This window comes from Tenrec ecaudatus, chromosome X (assembly GCF_050624435.1).
Source record: "Tenrec ecaudatus isolate mTenEca1 chromosome X, mTenEca1.hap1, whole genome shotgun sequence".
Classification (NCBI taxonomy): domain Eukaryota; kingdom Metazoa; phylum Chordata; class Mammalia; order Afrosoricida; family Tenrecidae; genus Tenrec; species Tenrec ecaudatus.
Window position 1 is genome coordinate 75,039,852 of NC_134548.1, and position 19,387 is coordinate 75,059,238.

Sequence of the window (19,387 nt, forward strand, 5' to 3'; positions counted from 1 at the left end):
AGAGATAGATGGCCTCTTATTTATCTTCAAGCCTTTAAGACCCCAGACGCTATATCTTTTGATAGCCTGGCACCATCACCTTTCTTCACCACATTTGCTTATGTACCCACTTTACCTTCAGTGATCATGTTGGGAAGGTGAGCATCATGGAATGCCAGTTTAATAGAAAAAAGTGTTCTTGAATTGAGGAAGTATTGAATGGAGGCCCAGTGTCCATCTGCTACCTTAAATACTAAACCTATGAATATATGCACATAGATCTATTTCCCCATCATCATATATAAATATATTTACATATGTACATGCCTATAATTAGACCTCTATAAATGTCCTTTGTCTCCTAGCTCTTTCCTCTATTTCCTTTTACTTTCCTCTTGTCCCACTATCATGCTCAGCCTTTATTTGGGTTTCAGTAATTCCTCTCAATTACATTGCCCTTGATCAAACCCTACCAGGCTTCTTACTCCCTTCTCACCACTCATTTTGTATTACTTGTTGTTCCCTGGTCTCTGGGTTTGTTAACACCACTTCCTTTCCCCAACCTCTTCCTCTCCCATGTCCCCCTGGAACCATCAATCTCATTCGTTTCTCCTTCAGACTGTTTATCCAGCTTATCTAGATAGACCTGCAGAGATAATAATATGCACAAAAACAAGACAGAGAAAAGCAAAAGAACACAAAACAAAACAACAGCAACAAAACAATGACCAAAAAAGCCTGTAAATATTTCAAGGTCTGTTTGTTGACCTTTAGGAGTGTTTTCTGGTCAAGTTTGATGGGGTGCCATGCCCTGGCTCCAAAGTCTACTTTTGGAACTCCCTCGAAACTCCCTTGCTCTGCTACCCTTGCTGTCCTGTTGCATGCCCCTAGTGTTTTGCCTCGGTGTGGTGGGGTCAGATCAGGCACAATTCCCATACTGTGTCTCTTGTGTTGTCCCCGTAGGGCTATGGGTCAATGAGGGATGTTATGTCTCATAGTGGAGTCAGCCATATGGTCCTCTCTGTGCATTGACCGATCTAAAGGGGATATCACCCTCAAGGCTTGGTGGTACAGGATGTGCTCCACTCTCTCTTCCTCCCCATTCATTTGCCCCCATGTGCTCTGATTAGACATGTCCTTTTCTCTGAGTTGTAGTTTCAGCGCTGTCCTCTGAAGTAAATTATTCTGGGGGGAAGGATTGGGGCCGGCCCCTAAGACTTCTCTCCTGTCTCCCTGCTTCATGCTAGTATGTTGCATTCACATCTTGGAGTACCAGGTTGAAGTCTGGTCCCTCTTTCTCTGTGGAGATATAAACAGTACCATTCTCTTGGGTGGGTTAGTGCCCTATTCCCCCACTACCCATTTTTTCTCCCCACCCTTTTTATTTTGCTACCATATGTATCCCTGGATTTGGTCTGGCCCCTGCTATACAAACTGGTCCTCACCCCAGGAATGTTTGAATACAGTAGCTTTTTCCCTATGGCCCTTTTGCCTTTTTTAAAGCTTACCTCAGTTGACTCATGTTGTACGTGTCCTTTTGTGCTTGACTTACAGCGCTTAGCATAATTTCCTCCAGTTCTTCCCACGCAGCGATGTGCTTTATGTGTTCATCACTGCTTTTTAGTGATGAGTAGTACTCCATTGTATGTGTGTACCACAGTTTTTTAATCCATTTTTCTGTTGATAGAAATTTGTGTTGTTTCCAAATCCTTGCAATTGTGAAGTGTGCCACGATGACCATTGTAGTACAGGTGTCTGGCCATGGTTTGTTTCCTGCCTCTTCTGGGTATATGCCCAGTAAGGGAATTACTATGACCTCCTTTATTATGGAATTTGTGACTTTGCTAGCATTGGTGTTGTAGTTGGTATGCTACTTTAGTTGTTGAGTTAGAAAGTTAAAGGCTTATAAAGAAAGAAGACAGGACAGTGAGTTTGCATATCAGTAGAACTTAAGTACTCTCTTTTGTACTTGGTACTTGAATAGAGACTGATATGTATGTCTTGGAGAATAAAGTGCTTCTCAAGTGTAGCAGGATTGAACTCTTCATGCTTGCCATATAAGAGCTGTTCACTTGGAGTTGAGAGGAGTATAACCTTTCATGCCTTTTTGGATTCTGATGAATGTGCTGAGCATAGTAGCCAAAGAATCATGGGCAGAAATTGAAGGTGACTAACAGGACAGTAATAGGGTAATGGAAACTGTTGGACTTGGAGTCACACAGTCATGGGATTCTTCAGATCCTCACTGTGATTTATTTCTACAATATAATGAGAAGTTATACATACGTTACAGACTAGTCTTGAGGTATTGAAATTGCTCATCACAGTGAATACTCATTGTTACTTAACTTCCTTCCTTTTTTCTACCCTTTCTCTCCCTCTCCATTTTTTGTTTCTTTCCTTAATAAGTAAGATATCATTATAAAATATAGCAGTTGCATTCCTGTGTATGAAAATGTTGTCAATTGTCACGGTTATCTGCAAATTAACCCAAGTTCACTTTAAAATTGGTTAAGATTTAAGCACAAGACCTAAAAGAGATAAAAGTTGACTTCTAGTTATTAAAAACTATGTTCCATTTATTCAAACTTCGAAGAGTTACTATCGGAGATGCAGAATTATCCTTTCTTGAAGGTTTTAGGATTGGCTTTCTAGTACCTCTCTTTCAGATTTACCTCTAAGGACCCAGACAGATATATGCTTGAAGAAGGGCATTTAGCCTAGATGGTCTAGCCTAGATGGTCTCTGAAGTTTCTATTCCAGTTCAAGGTACTGTCTTCTGGTGGCCAATTCTTGAGATGATAGTCTGAGAAATTTCCACCATCACTTTGCAGCATTTTTCAATAGAAATCTCTGGTGCAATTGATAACTATCTCATGCTATAAAATGAGGGAAACAGTCCATGTGATTTGAACTACTATGAAAATAGAGATAAAAACCTAAAGAAGATAGGTATGATAGCAGCAATCCAGAACGCTTACTTATTTATCATTCCATTGCCCCCTTTTTTTCTGTATGTAATTATATTCCTCCTCACAAAAGAAGATCAATGATATTTGTGATCGTATCCCCATTTAGCAGATTTGTACCAAGGTTCAGACAGCTAAAGTACATAAAACACAACAAACGGCTACTTATGTCTGATTTGGTCATAGAGGATGAGGTCATAGGTATGGGTTCATGCCATTGTATTGATCTAAAAATGTTCTTTTACCACCACCTTAAGTCAGATACTTTAACCTCAGATCACCTGCCTTTATAGCCTATAAGATTGACTGATCCTAGAGACTTTTTCTGATCTTCCCATACAAACCAAAAAAGCTCTGTCCAAGTTGCAGGGGATCGGCAAATATTACTCAGAGAAATATTAGAAACATTAAGCTTCACATTGACTCTCTGGAACAATGGGTAATAATACATGCAGTTTACTCCTGGTGGCCTCAGTTTCCTGCTCTCCTATTTTTTTTCTTCCCCACTGACAATGCACTGCATTTTTGTGTCTTTCTAGTTTGGAATCTGCCAGAGACCATGTTCTGCCCATCGACTATTACTTTCCACCCCAGAAGACCTGTCTGATCTGTGGAGATGAAGCTTCTGGCTGTCACTATGGAGCACTCACTTGTGGAAGCTGCAAAGTCTTCTTTAAGAGAGCCGCTGAAGGTAAATGTACTCTCACACTGATTTATCTTCCTTTCCTTTCTCTTTTACCTTCCAGAGAGACATTGCCCTTCCAGAATCCAGAATTTTGTTATCTCAATGACAGGGTCACTTAAGAGCCTAAGATTCCAAAGAGCAAGTGTCTGTACTTGCTGGACCTGGCTTCAACTGCTGGAGTAGCAATGAACATGGTCCCAGCTGGTGCTTGTGGCTCTGTGAGTCCGAGGAATAAAAGAAAAAGTAATGATTTGAAAATATTTAATTTCCTCCTTCCTTGTGTTGGACTCTGATGCCTAGTGACGGAAAAAAATGTCCTTATTATTGAGGTTAGGAGTGGAGAAACCCCAACTGAGTCCCCAGTTTGTTCTCTGTGCTACATATGAGATTGTTTCTTAGTAAATGCTTTCTGGCCTCAGCCCCAGAAAGGAAGTGTTCTTTCTGTTCAGCAGACCATCAGTCTCTGCACCTGCTCCCTCCTGTTGATGCTTCCTTGGGGTCTCTTTGAACTCATAACGTCTATATAGGTAAGGACCCAGAGTGACGAAGCACTTTTATCTTCCTTTCCAAAGCTCTGTCTTTCGTAATTGCTCATTGGCCTAGATCTCCAGGCTTTGTATCAAATGTTTGGCTTCTTAGTCTTATTCATCTTAAAACAGTTTCTGTCTTCTATGTTCCCAGAGGTGTGGACATATATCTTACAGCAGGAACTCTCATTTCTAGACCTCTTACATATATGGATGTCTCCTTCATCTAGCCAATACATCATGAACTGTTACTTCTCAACCTTTGCTAATAGAGTCCCTTATAAGTGAGCACTGGTAACCTTAGACATTCTGCCCTGGGGTAAGACCTAGTTGCCAAACACCAGTATCAGAATCTATCCCTGTCGTAACTTTCCACAGTGGCGGTATTTCCTACCAAGACCATTTCTTTTCTTCTCATTGGCCTGGAAGATGTGTGGACTTCCAAATCTGAACCAAATAGATATACTTTTGCTTATGTAAGTATCCTGAACACTTCGATGTCCCTAAAACAGGCAAGTATGTTTTCCAGAAGTGTACTGATACACATCACAGCATGTAGAAGCAAAAGAGAATTTTGGCATCCAGTGCATAGTTAGAAAGTGAATACCTCTCAATTGATCTCACCATTGATGGCAATGAAAAAGGTGATTATTGTTTGATCGTTTTAGTCAGGTGGCAGGAATGCTAATAAAATAGGAAACTGAAATTTTATTTCCTTTCAGTCTCCAAAGCCCCAAGGATGCAGCTACCATTGGTGTTACTGAAAATATGTTGTATACACCACCCATAACCCTGTTGTGTTAGTCTGGGTAGACAGCGGAGCAATTCCAGGCAGACTCATTCATATGTGTATAAAGAAAGAGCTTTATATACAAGAACAGTTGAATATTCAGAAAACATTTCAGCCCAGTCCAGATCAAGTCCATAAGTTTTATATTAGCTCATATGTTTGGTACCAATCTATAAAGTCCTCTTCAGACTCATGCAACACATGCAATGACACTGAATGCAGGACCGTCACAGACAAGTGGATGGGAAGTCTTGTGGATCCAGTGGTGTTGTAAGCATCTCAGCGCTGGCAGGGGTCTCCACGTGGCTCCTCCAGCTCAGGGCACTAGCATAGCTCCATGAGTCTTGTCAGCTGCATTGTCTCCCAGTGAGTCAGTAGAGAGAGTGTGTCTACTACCTCCAACAAGGATTACAGGAGTTCCCAGAATCCTCAGGAGAAGGCCATGCCCACACAGAGACCTCATTGACTTTGACCTTATTGACAGGGTATACTCCACCCCTTCATACTTAATCCTCTTAAATTGACAAACGATTATATAATTACCATACCTCCCACCACGCAAGAAGTCCATTACCCCTGCTTGTGCTAGGCAAGTATAAGGTACAGAATCTAGTGCCAAGGATTAGGCACTTTGGAAAGAGGAAATAGTGCCCTTTTCCTTAAGAGTACTTAAAGGAAGATGGTTATTATAAAAATAAATAATAAGCAGCTCTGGGACCTTCAGATCACATTGCCTTCCTAAGTGAGAATGTACCTCTTTCCCATGCTCGTCATCCAGTAAGCATGGTCTGTAGAGCAGAGACTGCTACAGAGCATCGATCTAGTGCAGTGGTTCTCAACCTTCCTAATGCCACGACCCTGTAATGCAGTTCCTCATGTTGTGGTGACCCCCCCAACCAAAAAAATGATTTTCATTGGTACTTCGTAACTGTAATTTTGCTACTGTTATGAATTGAGCGACCTCTGTGAAAGGGTCGTTTGACCCCCAAAGGTTGAGAAACGCTGATCTAGTGTGTTAGCAAGCATGGGCATTAAATAGGAAAGGTGTTCAAATGAACAAGCAAATTAAATACATAGATTATAACATAATTGATGCTGCACCTCGGTTAACAAATCTGGGTGAAAAATTGGTGTTTTAGGTTAACAGAGGAAGTTATAAACAATATTGCAAAAAAAGAAGATTGTCATGCAATATCATACATTCTACATGGGTACTTTCTACAGAAGTTAAGACTGAAGGAAGGAAGCAGGCAAATGGACAGCTGGAAAGACTTCCTCGGAGGAGTTCTGCCTCAGTCCTGAGCTAATTAAGAACAGGGAAGAGAGAAGATTGTTGAGAATGCATGATCACTTAACTTACAGAGCACATAGAAATCCATCAAAGTTCTAATATGTCACAGAATTCAACAGGCACTTAAGTTAGGGAAACTCAGTAATATTTTCTTTGAGAAAACAAGACTCTGAGCTCATGAGGCCAAATGTTCTATACTGCTAGAATTATGAAAAAAATCACCAATGGATCCCTTAAAAAGTTGTGGAGAGGGACCTCTGAGCCCTTTGGTTCCATTATAATTTGAACATTTGGTTCAGATCAGCAGCCTTTTGAGGTGCAGGAGATGGTTTAAGAAAACAAAACAAAATCGGTGTTTTCTTGCCATTTTCTTGCCATTATTATTTCCATTATCCCTGTGTGAAGGCAAGGAGATGTCTTACTACCTGCAGGGAACATTTATTGATTTGCTTTCTTTTTCCTTTTTTCCCAATTAAATTAAATCTTGATCTCATTTTTAACTTTTTATTGTGAATTAGATGGGGGGTTTACATTTCAGACCATAATTTCTATCTTCAACAATTGAAACAACTATTCAAACATCCCCATCGCCTGGTATGCATGTGAAAGTTGGACACTGAATAAGGAAGACCAAAGAAGAATCAATGCATTTGAATTATGGTGCTGGCAAAGAATATTGCAAAGTACCACGGATTGCCAAAAGAACAAACAAATCTTTCTTGGAAGAAGTACAGTCAGAGTGCTCCTTAGAGGCAAGGATGGCGAGACATAGTCTCACATATTTTTGATATGTTGTCAGGAGAGACTAGTATTTGGAGAAGGACAATATGCTTGGTAAATTAAAGGGGCAACAAAAAATGAGGTAGGCCTTGAGAATATGAATTGATAGCATAGCTGAAACACAGGAACAATTGTGAGGAGGGCGCTGGCCCAGGCAGTGTTTCCATTTGCTGTACTTAAGAGTCTCTGTGAATGGGATCCGACTTGATGGTACCTAAAAATAACAATAGCTTACCCTGTCTTCCCCCCTGATTGAAAACAAACAAACAAACAAAAAACTTCTCTCCCCCTTGTAGAATGTAATCTTCCCTTTTAGACATGTCTGCCCTCTAGCCTATTGCTTTTCCTGTCCCTCCTTACCCTCCCACCCCTGGTAACCATTAAGGCCTCTTTCTTTTGGTATGAATAAGTTATAGATTTTTTTCTTTTATAACAATGGTCTCAAACAATATTTGCCCTTGCCCTTTTGTGATTTACTAACTCCACTCAGTATAATCTCCTCCAAATCTGCCCACATCATGGGATTTTTCATAGTTTTATCATTACTCTTTAATGATGTGTAGTATTCTATTGTATGTATTATATCAAAGGCTATTTATCCTTTCCTCCACTGGTGGTCATATAGGTTTTTTCCATGCTCTTGCTATTGTGGAAAGTTGTCTGATGAACATGGAAATGTATATACCTATTTGTGCTATAGTTTTTACTTCTTTAGCATATATACCAAGTAAATGGATTGCTGGATCTTATGGTATTTCTATTCCCAGTTGTTTGTGGGAGCACCTAACTGCTTTCCATAGTATTTACAGTCCCACCAGCACCCTCTCAGAACCTTCACCAGCATCTGTGATTCTCCGGTTTCTTTTAAACTTTGCTACCAATGCTGCCAATGCTGGTATGAAGTTTGGATTTGCATCTTTAGGATAGCTGGTGACCACAAGGAGTTCTCTCTTTGTTGGCTACCTGGATGTCTTTGATGAATTGTGTGTTCATGTCCTCTGCCCATTTTTTCCCCAAAACCATTTTATTGGGAGTTAATAGAGATATCATATCATTCAACAGTTCAACCACATCAAGCAGTAGTGTACAATTGTTACCACAATCAGTTTCAAAATATTCTTTTTCTCTTGAACTCCTTGACATCAGTTCCCTTTTACTCAACCCCCACCATCCCTGTCCCCCACCCCACCCCAAACCTGATTCTGTTTGCTGTCCCGCTAGGTTCATCAATCATGGGTTTCATATACTGAAAAACAGGAAAACATTTAACAAAATTTCAAGATGGTGACCCCCAATGACATCTGAGATGAACCTCAATATGAATAACTAAAAAAATACAGAAAATGTTGAAACCAGATCAGGCCTAGCCGGCATCACAGGAGGGATCAACTGACAAGCTTTTAACCTTTCCAGTCAGGTTTATCCTTTCGATCTTCTATAGTCATCTCTCCAATATTTAGTAATTAATTTTCTCCCATCCCTCTATTCTGGATAGAGGGAAATCACCAGAGGTTTATTTCCTATGTAGATCCCACAAAAGTATCTTGGGGTTTCCACTGTCATCAATAGCCTTCTGCAAAATGGATTCGTACAATTTAGACTCAGGTACTATTCGATTTACAATCCTTCAAAGACTGATGTTGGTGTGCTTTTTCCATGTGGACTTAGTTGACATTTCATTCAGAATGCTTCCTGTTTAGAAACAGGCCTTCAAGGCTCCAGACACTATTTCATCGGATAGCCAGGCACCATTTAATTTCTTCACCACAGCTTTTTATAACACCTATATCTTCTGTGTGCTCTTCCTGAGGACAAATAGAACAGGGCCATGATATAAGAACTAATTGTTCTTAAGTTGGAGCTAGGATTAGGTGCAAGCCCAAAGCCCATTCCTGGATCTATGGTTTTGGGGTTTTTTAAAAATTTGCCTTTGGCTCCATTCCAAAACCTCCTTGTTAATTTATGGTAGAGCCTTATCGATCATCCCCCTGGAGTATAATGCTCTTACTTTAATATTGTCTTTGATTAGCCCCTGGTATTAATTTCTTAGAAACTATTTGTCCTTAAATCATGGCTATACTTGAAAGTGACTTATTGACACCTAGCATCAACTTTTCTGAGTACTTGGTAGAATTCCCCAGTGAAGCTATCCGATTTTGTTGTTTTTGCTGTTGTTGTTATTGGTGGTGGTGATTGTGGTGGTATTGGTAGTGGTAAGTGTTTAAATGACCAGATCTCTTCCTTTTTTTGCTATGGGTCTCCCGAGGCTTTCTACATAATCCTGGGTTTCTTTAGGTAGACAGTTTGTTTGGTTAAAGCTTCTTGTTCAGTGGTCGCTGGAATCATTATGCAATGCCCTCCTTGGAGTCTGTCCTGTCAAAGGTGAATATTGCAACAATGGACTCAAATTTGTACATGTTTTCAAATATTTTTGGAGTATAGTTCTTTGCAGTAAAATGTTATTATCATTTTTATTTCAGTTGGTTCTGCTGTAATAATGCCTTTCTGGTTTTTTATTTGCAATATTTGCTTCTTCTTGTTCTTTGTTTACCAGTGGTTTGTAGATTATGTCAATACTTTCACAGAACCAACTTTTTGCATTATTTTTTCTATTTTTCTGAGTTTTTTATTCACTTATTTATGCTCTAATTTTAATTATTTAATGTCTTCTAATGACTGAAGATTTATTTTGCTGCTCTTAGTCGTTTTGTTGAAGATGTTGGGTTAAGGCATTTATTTTGGCTCTTATTTTATAATGTATGCATATTTGCTCTACATTTGCTAAATATCACTCTGTGAGTACTGCTCTTGCTGTGATCCAAAATTTTTGGTATGTTCTATTTTCATTCTTATATGTTTCAAACAATCTTTTAATTCCAGCCTGTATTTTTTAAATTACCTATTAGCTTTAGCAGAGTGTTTTTCAGTTTCCTTGTATTTGCGTTTTATTCTTCTTCCTATTGTTGATTTCTATTTCCATAGCATTGTGATCTGAGAAAATAGTCTGTGATATTTTAATGTTTTTAAATTTAGTAAGGCTTACTTTGTGCCCTAACATATGATATATTCTCTGAATGTTTCATTTGCATTTAAAAAGAATGTATATTAAACTGTCATTGGATTTAGTTTTCTGTATATGTCCAAGGGGTCAAGTTGATTGTGTAATTTATTTCTTCCGTGTCTTTATCGCCTTTCTTTCTAGTAGTTCTGTCCTTCCATGAGAGTAATGTATTGAAGTCTCCTACCATTATTATGAAATTATTTGATTCTATCTTCAACTCTATATGATTTTAATTATTATTTTTTGAGAATCTTTCATTGGGTACATAGATATTTATTATGATTAGTCTTCTTTTCCAATTATCCCATTAATCATTATGTAATGCCTTTCTATGCCACTCATGATGGATTTTGCATTGAAGTCTATTTTATCAAAGATTAATATTGCAACAATGGGTTCAACGCACCCATAATTGTGAAGATGGTTCAGGACTGAGCAGTATTTCATTCTGTTGTGCATAACAAGTGGGCACTGACTCACCAGCCCCTAACAGCAACAGCATTGCTAACCAGATAAATATTTATCCAGTCTTTCATTTTTAAACTATTTTTATCTTTATGTCCAATATGAGTATCTTTAAATAGCAGATTTATGGGTACTGTTTTCTCATCCAATCTGTTACTCTTTCCTGCTTGACTGGTGCATTTAGTCTAATTACAATCACTGTCAATACTGATAGGTATGTATTTGTTGTTATCACTTTGCAATTTTTTTAATGTTCAAATTGATCATTTTAAATAATATTTTATTGACATAGCTTATTCCTTTTAATATATACATTCACATACAGGTATGTTTCTTAATCCCATTGGGTGGAGTTATACAATCATCAGTGCTATCAACTCCACTGCCACCCTCCTTCCCCCACCTCACGTCTTATAACCTCAGGGAATCATTACTCCAGTCACTGTCTCTTGACTACCACGCACCGAGCGATCTTAAATATACAAATGAACAAATGCAAATCTAACATGATTAATGAGATATAACGCATTAACACATAAAGATCTTAATAGTAAGGGGAGGAAATCTTAAAGGACTAGGGGATAGTTATGTGGTTTATCAGTACCATACCGAACTCCAGATTCATCATCCATTTCATGTGGCCCAATTGACTTGCTGGTGGACTTTGGGTCTTCACCATATCCAGTCCCCTTCCTATCAATTTGGTTGTGTGTTTCTTGAACTTTTGATACCTTTTCCCATCAACACGTCATGATCACACAGGCTTCTTCCATGTGAGCATGTTGTTCCTCTGCTAAATGGCTGCTTTTTAAATTTCAAGCCTTAAAGACCCCAGATGCTATATCTTTTGATAGCCAGGCACCATTCCTTTCTTCACCACATTTGCTTATGCACCCATTTTGTCTTCAGCGATTGTGCCAGGAAGGCAACCATCACAGAATGCCAGGTTGTTAGAACAAAGTGCTCTTGCATAGAGGCAGGGCTTGAGCAGAGGCCCAAAGTCCATCCACTACCTCAGTACATTGCCATCTAAATACATAGGCCAATGCCTCTATTTCTATGAATTAATGTATTTACATATTTACATACCTATGTTTATACCTGTGTTCAAATCTTTGCTTACTAGATCTTTCCTCTGGTTCCTTTTGTCTTCCTCTAGCTTCACCATCACATTCGCCCTTCTTCTGCCTCTTAGTAATTCCTCTCAAATAGATTCCTGTTGCTCCAACACCCCCTGGATCTCTATGTCCTCCTTGTTGTTGATTCTAATTCCCTAGTTGTTTCCCTGTCTATAGCATTGTTTGCTCACTGCTCCCCCCCCCAAGTCCCTCACTAACCATAGGACCTGTTTAATGCTTATATAGGTAGGCAAAACCAACAATAACGTAGACAAAACAAAAAGAAAACCAAAGATTGAATAAAACAAAAAAAAGAAGGGGGGAAAAGATGCTAACAACTAGGGGGAACAAAACATACGTAATTCCATGTCTGGCCACTGACCTTTATGACAATCTTCCGACTAGTCCTGGGGGAATTCCGGGAACCACTCCTAACCTGAAGTCTATTTTGGGGCATAGTGGCTTGACTTTGCTCGCATTGCTGATCTGTTATGTTCCCTTCTTGGTTCGCCCAGCTGTGGGTGGTTCAAACTGGACTTACTCCCCGCCGTGTATCCCTAGTATTGGCCTCTGTCACAGTATGCTCTGGTAATGGGACATCATATGTCAAGCTGTTGTCAGTCCTACAGTCCTCTCTGTGCCTTAGCAGCTCCGTGCAGGGACTTTGTCCTCCAGGGTTGGTATGCCGATATGGAGTCTAGACCCCCACTCTCCCTAGAAATATTTGCTACAGAGGATAACACTAAACTTACAGCTTGGGGAGAGGAGCCAGCATGCCATGCCCACAAGGAAGCAAACCAAGAAGGAAAAAGAATGAGGATCCTCTCTCTCTTTTTTTCCCCCTCTACCGCACTATTATGTTTTTGGTTTCTTTGTCACTTGTGATTTCCTGTGCTGATTTCATTTTGTTTGTGTGCTTTCTCATCTGTTTTTTCTTTACTGTTTTTCTTATTGTTCTTGTTATTTTCTTTATTTTGATGAAACTTTTCCATTTTCTTAGAGGGTACCATGTTAATTATAATTTTCTTCCCAAGTTTATGACACTATGCTCTCTCTTGTGAACTGTGTGACTTTATCTCCATTAGAAAGTTTTGTATCTGCGTAATTCCTCCTTTTTTTCTTTATTGTGGTGTTTTATAACTGGCTCTCTATTTTCAATCTTGTACTTTTGTTCTACTTTGAGTAACACTTAAGGGGTTTGATTTCTGGTTGGTGTCTTAATGACGGATTGATAACTGCTGTTGTTGTTGACCCTCTGTCTAAATAACTGCCCATAGTCATTTTTGTAAGCTTAGTATCATTTTTGCAAATCTCTTCAATTTTTTTCTTACTCAGAAATACCCTTATTTCATCCTCAGTTTTGAGGGATAATTTTGCTGGATGAGATTCTAGGTTCAAGGATTTTTTCTTTCAGAATTTCATTGATACACTTTCTTGATCTTTTCAATTGTATAGTTTGTGCTGAAAATTCCATTATGCTCTTATTGGTTCTTTGTAGGTAGTGTTTCTCTTTTCCAAGTCACTCCCAGTATTTGTTACTTGTCCTTAAAATTGGAAAATTTGACCATAACATGCCTTGGTGATTTCCTTTTGTGTCTATCCTCTCTGGAATTCTTTCAACTTCTTAAATGATATTTTCTTCTCTTTTATTATACTAGTGAAGTTTTTCTTCCAGCCTTCCTTAAACTATCTTCTTTGTGGAATTTTTACCATGTGCACTAGTGAAGAATGTATGCTGTGCTGTTGTTGGGTGGAGTACTCTGTATGTATCTAGAAAATTGAGTTAGTTGATTGTGTTGCTCAGCTCTTCTGTATCATTGTTGAATTTCTTTCCTGATGGTAACTCTTTTACTATTATTTTCAAGCTGTTTATTTCTCTTTTCAATTCTGTAAATATTGGATTGATTAATTTCAAGTATCTTTCTTTGGGTATGTACATGTTTATTAAGGTTATATCCTTGGTGTGTTGTTCCTTTTATCATTATGTAGTATCCATTCATGTCATTCATTATGTTATTTGCCTTGAAGTTTATTTTGTTGGGGATTAATGTTGCCATACATGCCTTTATATGGTTACCATTGACTCGCTATATTTTTCACCATCCTTTAAGTTTTAGTCTATTTTTGTATTTGATTTTAAGATGAATGTTTTGTAGGTAGCACATAGATGAATCTTATGTTCTAAACTAATCTGCTACTCTGTCTTTTGTTGCATTTAAGTCATTGATATTCAGTGCCATTACTTATATAAACAGGTTTCTTACTATCATTTTGCTGTACTTAGTTTCTTCTCTCTCTCTCTTGTTTATTGGTGTCTTTGTTCCTCCTTTATATATGTGTTGTTTTGAGTGCTGCTTTCATGGTATTGGTTTCTGTGTCGTGTAGTGCTGTGTGATGTTCTCAGATCTGTTTCCTATTGTTGTTATTTCTCCTTCTATAGTGACCTAGTTAATATATTTTTATAATGCTGGTTTTGTTTTCATGAATTCCTTCAATTTTTCTTTGTCTGGAAATACCTTTATTTTCCCCTCATACTTGAAGGATAATTTTTTCTGATGATAGGATTCTGCAAGGGTTTTTTTTGTTTTGTTTTCAGTATTTTGTATATGTTACACCATTGCCTTCTTGCCTGCATAATTTCTGCTGAGAATTTTGAGCTTATCCTTATGGGTTTACCTTTGTAGGTGACTGTTCTTTTTTTCTCCAGCTTCCCTCAAGTGCCTCTCCTTTTCTTTGAAAGTGGAGTTTGACTATGATATGTCATGATGTTTTCGGGGGGGTGTCTATCCTTTTTGGAGTTCTCTCAGCTTCTGGAATAGTTATTTTTGCCTCCTTTGTGATGTTGAAGAAAATTTCTTGCATAATTTCTCATATTATTTTCTCTTCAATTTTTGTTTTTTATTTGTTTCTTCTTGTTCCTGAATCCTGATAAGACATAAGCTATTTCCCTTTTTAGTTTCCCAAATCATTCATAAGCTTTCTTCTTATTCCTTCACTGTTTCTGTTGGGTGTTTCTCTTATGGATTGTTTTCAGAGTGAGTATATTCAAGGCCATTGATCAGTTTTCTTCCCTCCCCCCCACCCCACACTCTTTTTCGAGTCTTTTACTATGTTGCCTAGTTCTATTATCTCATTGTTTATCTTCTTTGACTCCTTTTGCTTTCAGGATTTTCATTTTTCAATCTCTTCCCTTGTTCTCATGAATGGTCCCCACGCCTCTTGAAATGACTTAAACATCATTCTTCTGAATTCTGTTCCTGATAGTTCCAAAGCCTTTCCCCTGAAATACTCCATTGTATTTAGGTAATTAGTTGTTTGTGTTTCTTGGTTGTTGTTGTTTTTTTTTGGTGGGTGGGGGAATATTGTGTTTGACTGTTGTTTCCTTGGCAGTATAGTGCAGTTAATAGTAGGGTATGAGCTTCTGGGTGTGGTTTAGTGTTAGTTGGATCTCTCCAGTGACATAGGAAAGATCTAATGGGAGCTGGAAAATATATGAAGAAATAGAGAAAGGGGGAGTGATATGGATAAGTGGGGAAAGTGAAGGATAAGAAGAGGGAATAAAATAAAATTAATGATAGTAATAATAAATGGTCAACTGGATAGGCTAACAGATTTGTAAAAATAATGGGGAACTTTATTTTGAGAGGGGTAACCAGAATTAATAAGTTTCTTACAAATATCTTCCAAAGGAAATCTAAAAAGCAGAGATAATGGGTGTATGTGCAGGGAATTTTTGGGACAAAAGAGATCAGAGATGTGGATATGGCTTTGGTGTGTTTGCTGACATTCTGTTGCTCCGGCAGCCTGAATATGGATGGGTCTTTGCACTCAGTGAGTATGTCAGAATCTATAGGCCTGCCTCTTTTTGTCTGGGAGGAATTCGTATCCTCAGGAGGATGAGGTAGCACCAGAAGAGGAATTGGGGGGAAAGTAGAAAAAATAATAAAAATATTATAATAGAACAAAAGTACAAAAAGCAAAGAAAATAAAGTAAAAAATAAAGCTACCTTTTGGGTAGTGATTCTTGCTGCTTTGGTATTAAAGTTGGTATTTAAATTTTGTGCTGCTCACTATCTCAATACAATAGCACCTTGCCCAGCTAAACAGTCATTCCATGATACTCACCTTCCCGACATGATCTCTGAGGACAGACATGTGCATAAGTAAATGTGGTGAAGAAAGCTGATGGTGCCCGGCTATCAAAAAGATATAGCATCTGGGGTCTTAAAGGCTTGAAGGCAAACAAGTAGCCATCTAGCTCGGAAGCAACAAAGCCCACAGAGAAGAAGCACACAGCCTAAGTGAATACAAGGTGTTGAACGGACCAGGTAGCAGACACCAAGGAACAAAAACCATCATTGTGTGATCAACTTCCTCACATAAACGCTGAAGACAAATGTGTGCATGAAGAAGGCTGATGGTGGCTGGCTATTGAGAGATATAGTGTCTGGGGACTTAAAGGCTTGAAAGTAAACAAGCGGCCATCTAGTCCAGCAGCAACAAAGCCCATATGGAAGCAGCACACCAACATGTGTGATCATGAAGGGCTGAGGGGACCAGGTTTCAAACAACAAAGGCAGGGGGGGGCAGAAATCACATTACTGTCAATGAGGGGATTGCGTGATGGGGACCCAATGCCCATCTATAAACAGCTGGCCATCCCTTGCAGAGGGGTAGTGGGAAGGAGATGAGTCACTCAGGGTTCAGTGTAGCAACAATAAAACTCACAACCTTCCTCTAGTTCTTAAACACCCCCCCCCCCAATTATCATGATCCCAATTCTACCTTGTGGACCTGGTTAGACCAGAGGATGCACAGCAGTGCAGTAGGGATCTAGAAACACAGGGAATCTAGGACAGATGAACCCCTCAGGACCAGTGGTGAGAGTGGAGACACCGGGAGGGAAGAGGGTGTAGAAAGGGAGAACCGATCTTGGGGATCTACGTGTAACCTCCTCTCTGGGGGATGGGCAACGGGAAGGTGGGTGAGGGGAGACGACGGGCAGTGTAAGATAAGATAAAATAATAGTTTATAAATTATTAAGGGTTCATGGGGGAGGGGGTAGCGGGGAGGGGGGAAGGAAAATGAGCTGATTCCAGGAACCCAAGTGGAAGGCGAATTTTGAGAATGATGAGGGCAACGAATGTATAAGGGTGCTTTACTCAATTGAGGTATGTATGAATTGTCATAAGAGTTGTATGAGCCCCAATAAAATGATTTATTTAAAATATTAAAAATAAATAAAAGTAAGACCCTAGCTAGAAATGTCCTAAATAAACTTTCAGATAATCACCTAAAAAAAATTTGTGTGCTGCTAAAAGGAGGTGGGGATGTCGGGGTGGGATGCCACTGGAGAACAAAGCAGGAAAGAAAGATTACTAAAAGTGTAGTTTGGATACTGAGGATGTCTGCACGGATTTACTCAGTTGGTCTACTATCCAAAGAAGGCCCCCAGAGGCCATGTAATTAAAAGATATGGCTGGCTGTATTGCCTCAAGGCCCAGGAAATATTGCCTGTGCTAAGGATGAGTGGGCTCATAGAAGCAGCTTGTGCTCTGGTCAATATAAACAGAAGTCTGTCAGCAGACATTGCTGCTCTCCCATTTAAGAAACTTGGGGCTAGTTAGATTTTGAGTTGAATTTCTCACTGCCAGGAATTGCAGGCTATCCCTTATAGTAGAACCTCTCTGATAGTTGCTGAGAAGATCTTTCTGTCTTTGTTATATGCTATCCATATAGTCCAGCGTCCTTCTCTGTAGGTTTTTATATTCTTTCCGATTCTGGGGTGGAGTGGGGGTGTTCTACTCCTGTAAAGAACTACAGTCTCAGAAAGTCACAGGGATAGTTCCACCCTGCTTTATAGGTTCATTATGAATCAGCATCAACTCAGTGGCAGTGATTTTTTTTTGTTACTTAGGAATGTTTATCACATGTAAGTTATTCGTTTTGATAATATCTCACATTCTTCAGATTTGGGGAGCTTTTTATTGATATGTATATTACTACTGGAAGATTTGTCTTTTAGGTCACTAATTCCCTTTTCCATTTCTTCTACTATTTTTCTCTTTAAAGTATTGTCTAATTCTAATATCTTAGATCTAAGTTTTCTTATTTTCTATTTAGAATTTTCATATAGTTTCTGTGCTTTTATAATTTTTATCTGTTTGTTCTTGTAGTATTTTCTAAGCTCTTCTGTAGCTTTTTCTGCCTTTTCCATAGCTATCGCAATCTTTTTCTCCTTCTGTTGAAAATACTTCAACTTTGTTCTTCTGACTATCTTTCCTGGTAGTTCCAATGCCTTTTCTCCTTAAATAGGAGAACCTCTGTTTCATTGTCACTCATTTGTTTCATTTTATCTATCTTCTTCAAGTAAACAGAAATTGACTGTTGTCTCCAAATAATGTGCTTTTTATTGTTTTTATAGTGGAGTAGTGGTAATGGAGTAGGTATTGGTCCTTGCCCACTAATAATAGCTGTTGAAATTATAAGAGTAGATGGATAGTGTCAGAATAGTAGACCTTGTCAAGTGGAATGGAAAAAGAGTAATAACAAAACACACACTAATAATAACAGCCCCCCACACACACACACACAAACTGGAACCAACAACTATTTCCTCTTTCTCAGTCCTTCCACTGTAGGAATGCAACCTTGGATGCACCAGGGTGAAAGTTGCTGGACACTGCTCAACAAAGTGTTGTTTGTGTCTATCCATGTGCGGCTTATCTAAATCACAAAAGGACAGGGAAAACGCAAACAGATAAATATTCAAATCCCAAACCTGTTCTCAAGGCTCCCTTCCTGTTCTAGGCATCAGGGTTCTTTCCATGCTGTGTCTGTGTTAACAAGCAAAAGGTCAGAAGGGAAAGAGAAAGGTGGGGGTGGGGCTGGGGGTGGGGGAACAGCAAGAAGAAGGAGAAAATCCAGGAGAAGTGAAGGGGAAAACAAAACAAAACACTCCTTCAGTAAAGGAGCTGTTATAGCCCGAGGCTAAAATCATAAAGCAGAGCCTTTGATGGAACTGTGTGGGAGATGAGACTGAATGATTAAGTCTAGCTTCAGTCTGTGCATGGGTCCTTATCCCCCCTGGACTCCAGTTCACCCGGGAAACCTCTGTTGCATTTGCCTCTTGTATAGTGCAGTGATCCTTTTGATTCCCCCACCCTCACCTCCACACAACCTACAGATCTCAAGTATTACTCCTTTCATCCGGTGGGTGTTGGTAGCAAAAGTTGACCCACCTCTCTCAAGATCTGGGACTCCAGGAATTATTCTGTATTGTGGGAGGGGTTTCTCAACTCATAAGTGTGTTTGGCAAGCTGAGAGTTTGCCACTCTTCTTGATCTCTTCATGTGTGTTTCACTATCAAATTTTCTCTTTTAATATAAGCATTAAGTAAAGCTAAAGCTTACTTAATTTTCATTCCTCAGAGATTTGGGTCTTCAGATTTTTCTGTGTCAGTTTTCTCTACATCTTTGTTGAAGGAGATAATGTAGTGAATGCATCTATTTAAGGCAGTGTCTTTTACTGGAAGCCCTCTTTATCCATTTTTACAATGCATCATTATTGCTCAAATAGTGTATGTGAAAGTTGTTCTGAATCTGCCTTGTTTAAACTTGGAATTGCACATGTTTTGGAAAGAATGAAAGTACAAATATGTCTCTTCCTTGTCGGTTTGTTATCAGTTAACTCAGGCTGAGTATTCAGAGTGTCAATTATCCC

General features: G+C 39.0%; 1 protein-coding gene across 1 annotated transcript in view; it reads left to right on the forward strand.

Annotated features, from left to right (window-relative positions):
* AR (androgen receptor) overlaps positions 1 to 19,387 on the forward strand; it is a 286,547-nt gene that overhangs the window by 152,570 nt on the left and 114,590 nt on the right. Inside the window, exon 2 of the mRNA XM_075539512.1 lies at positions 3,488 to 3,639. Within this exon, the coding sequence (XP_075395627.1) occupies positions 3,488 to 3,639 (152 nt within the window). The remainder of the gene's footprint in view (positions 1 to 3,487; positions 3,640 to 19,387) is intronic.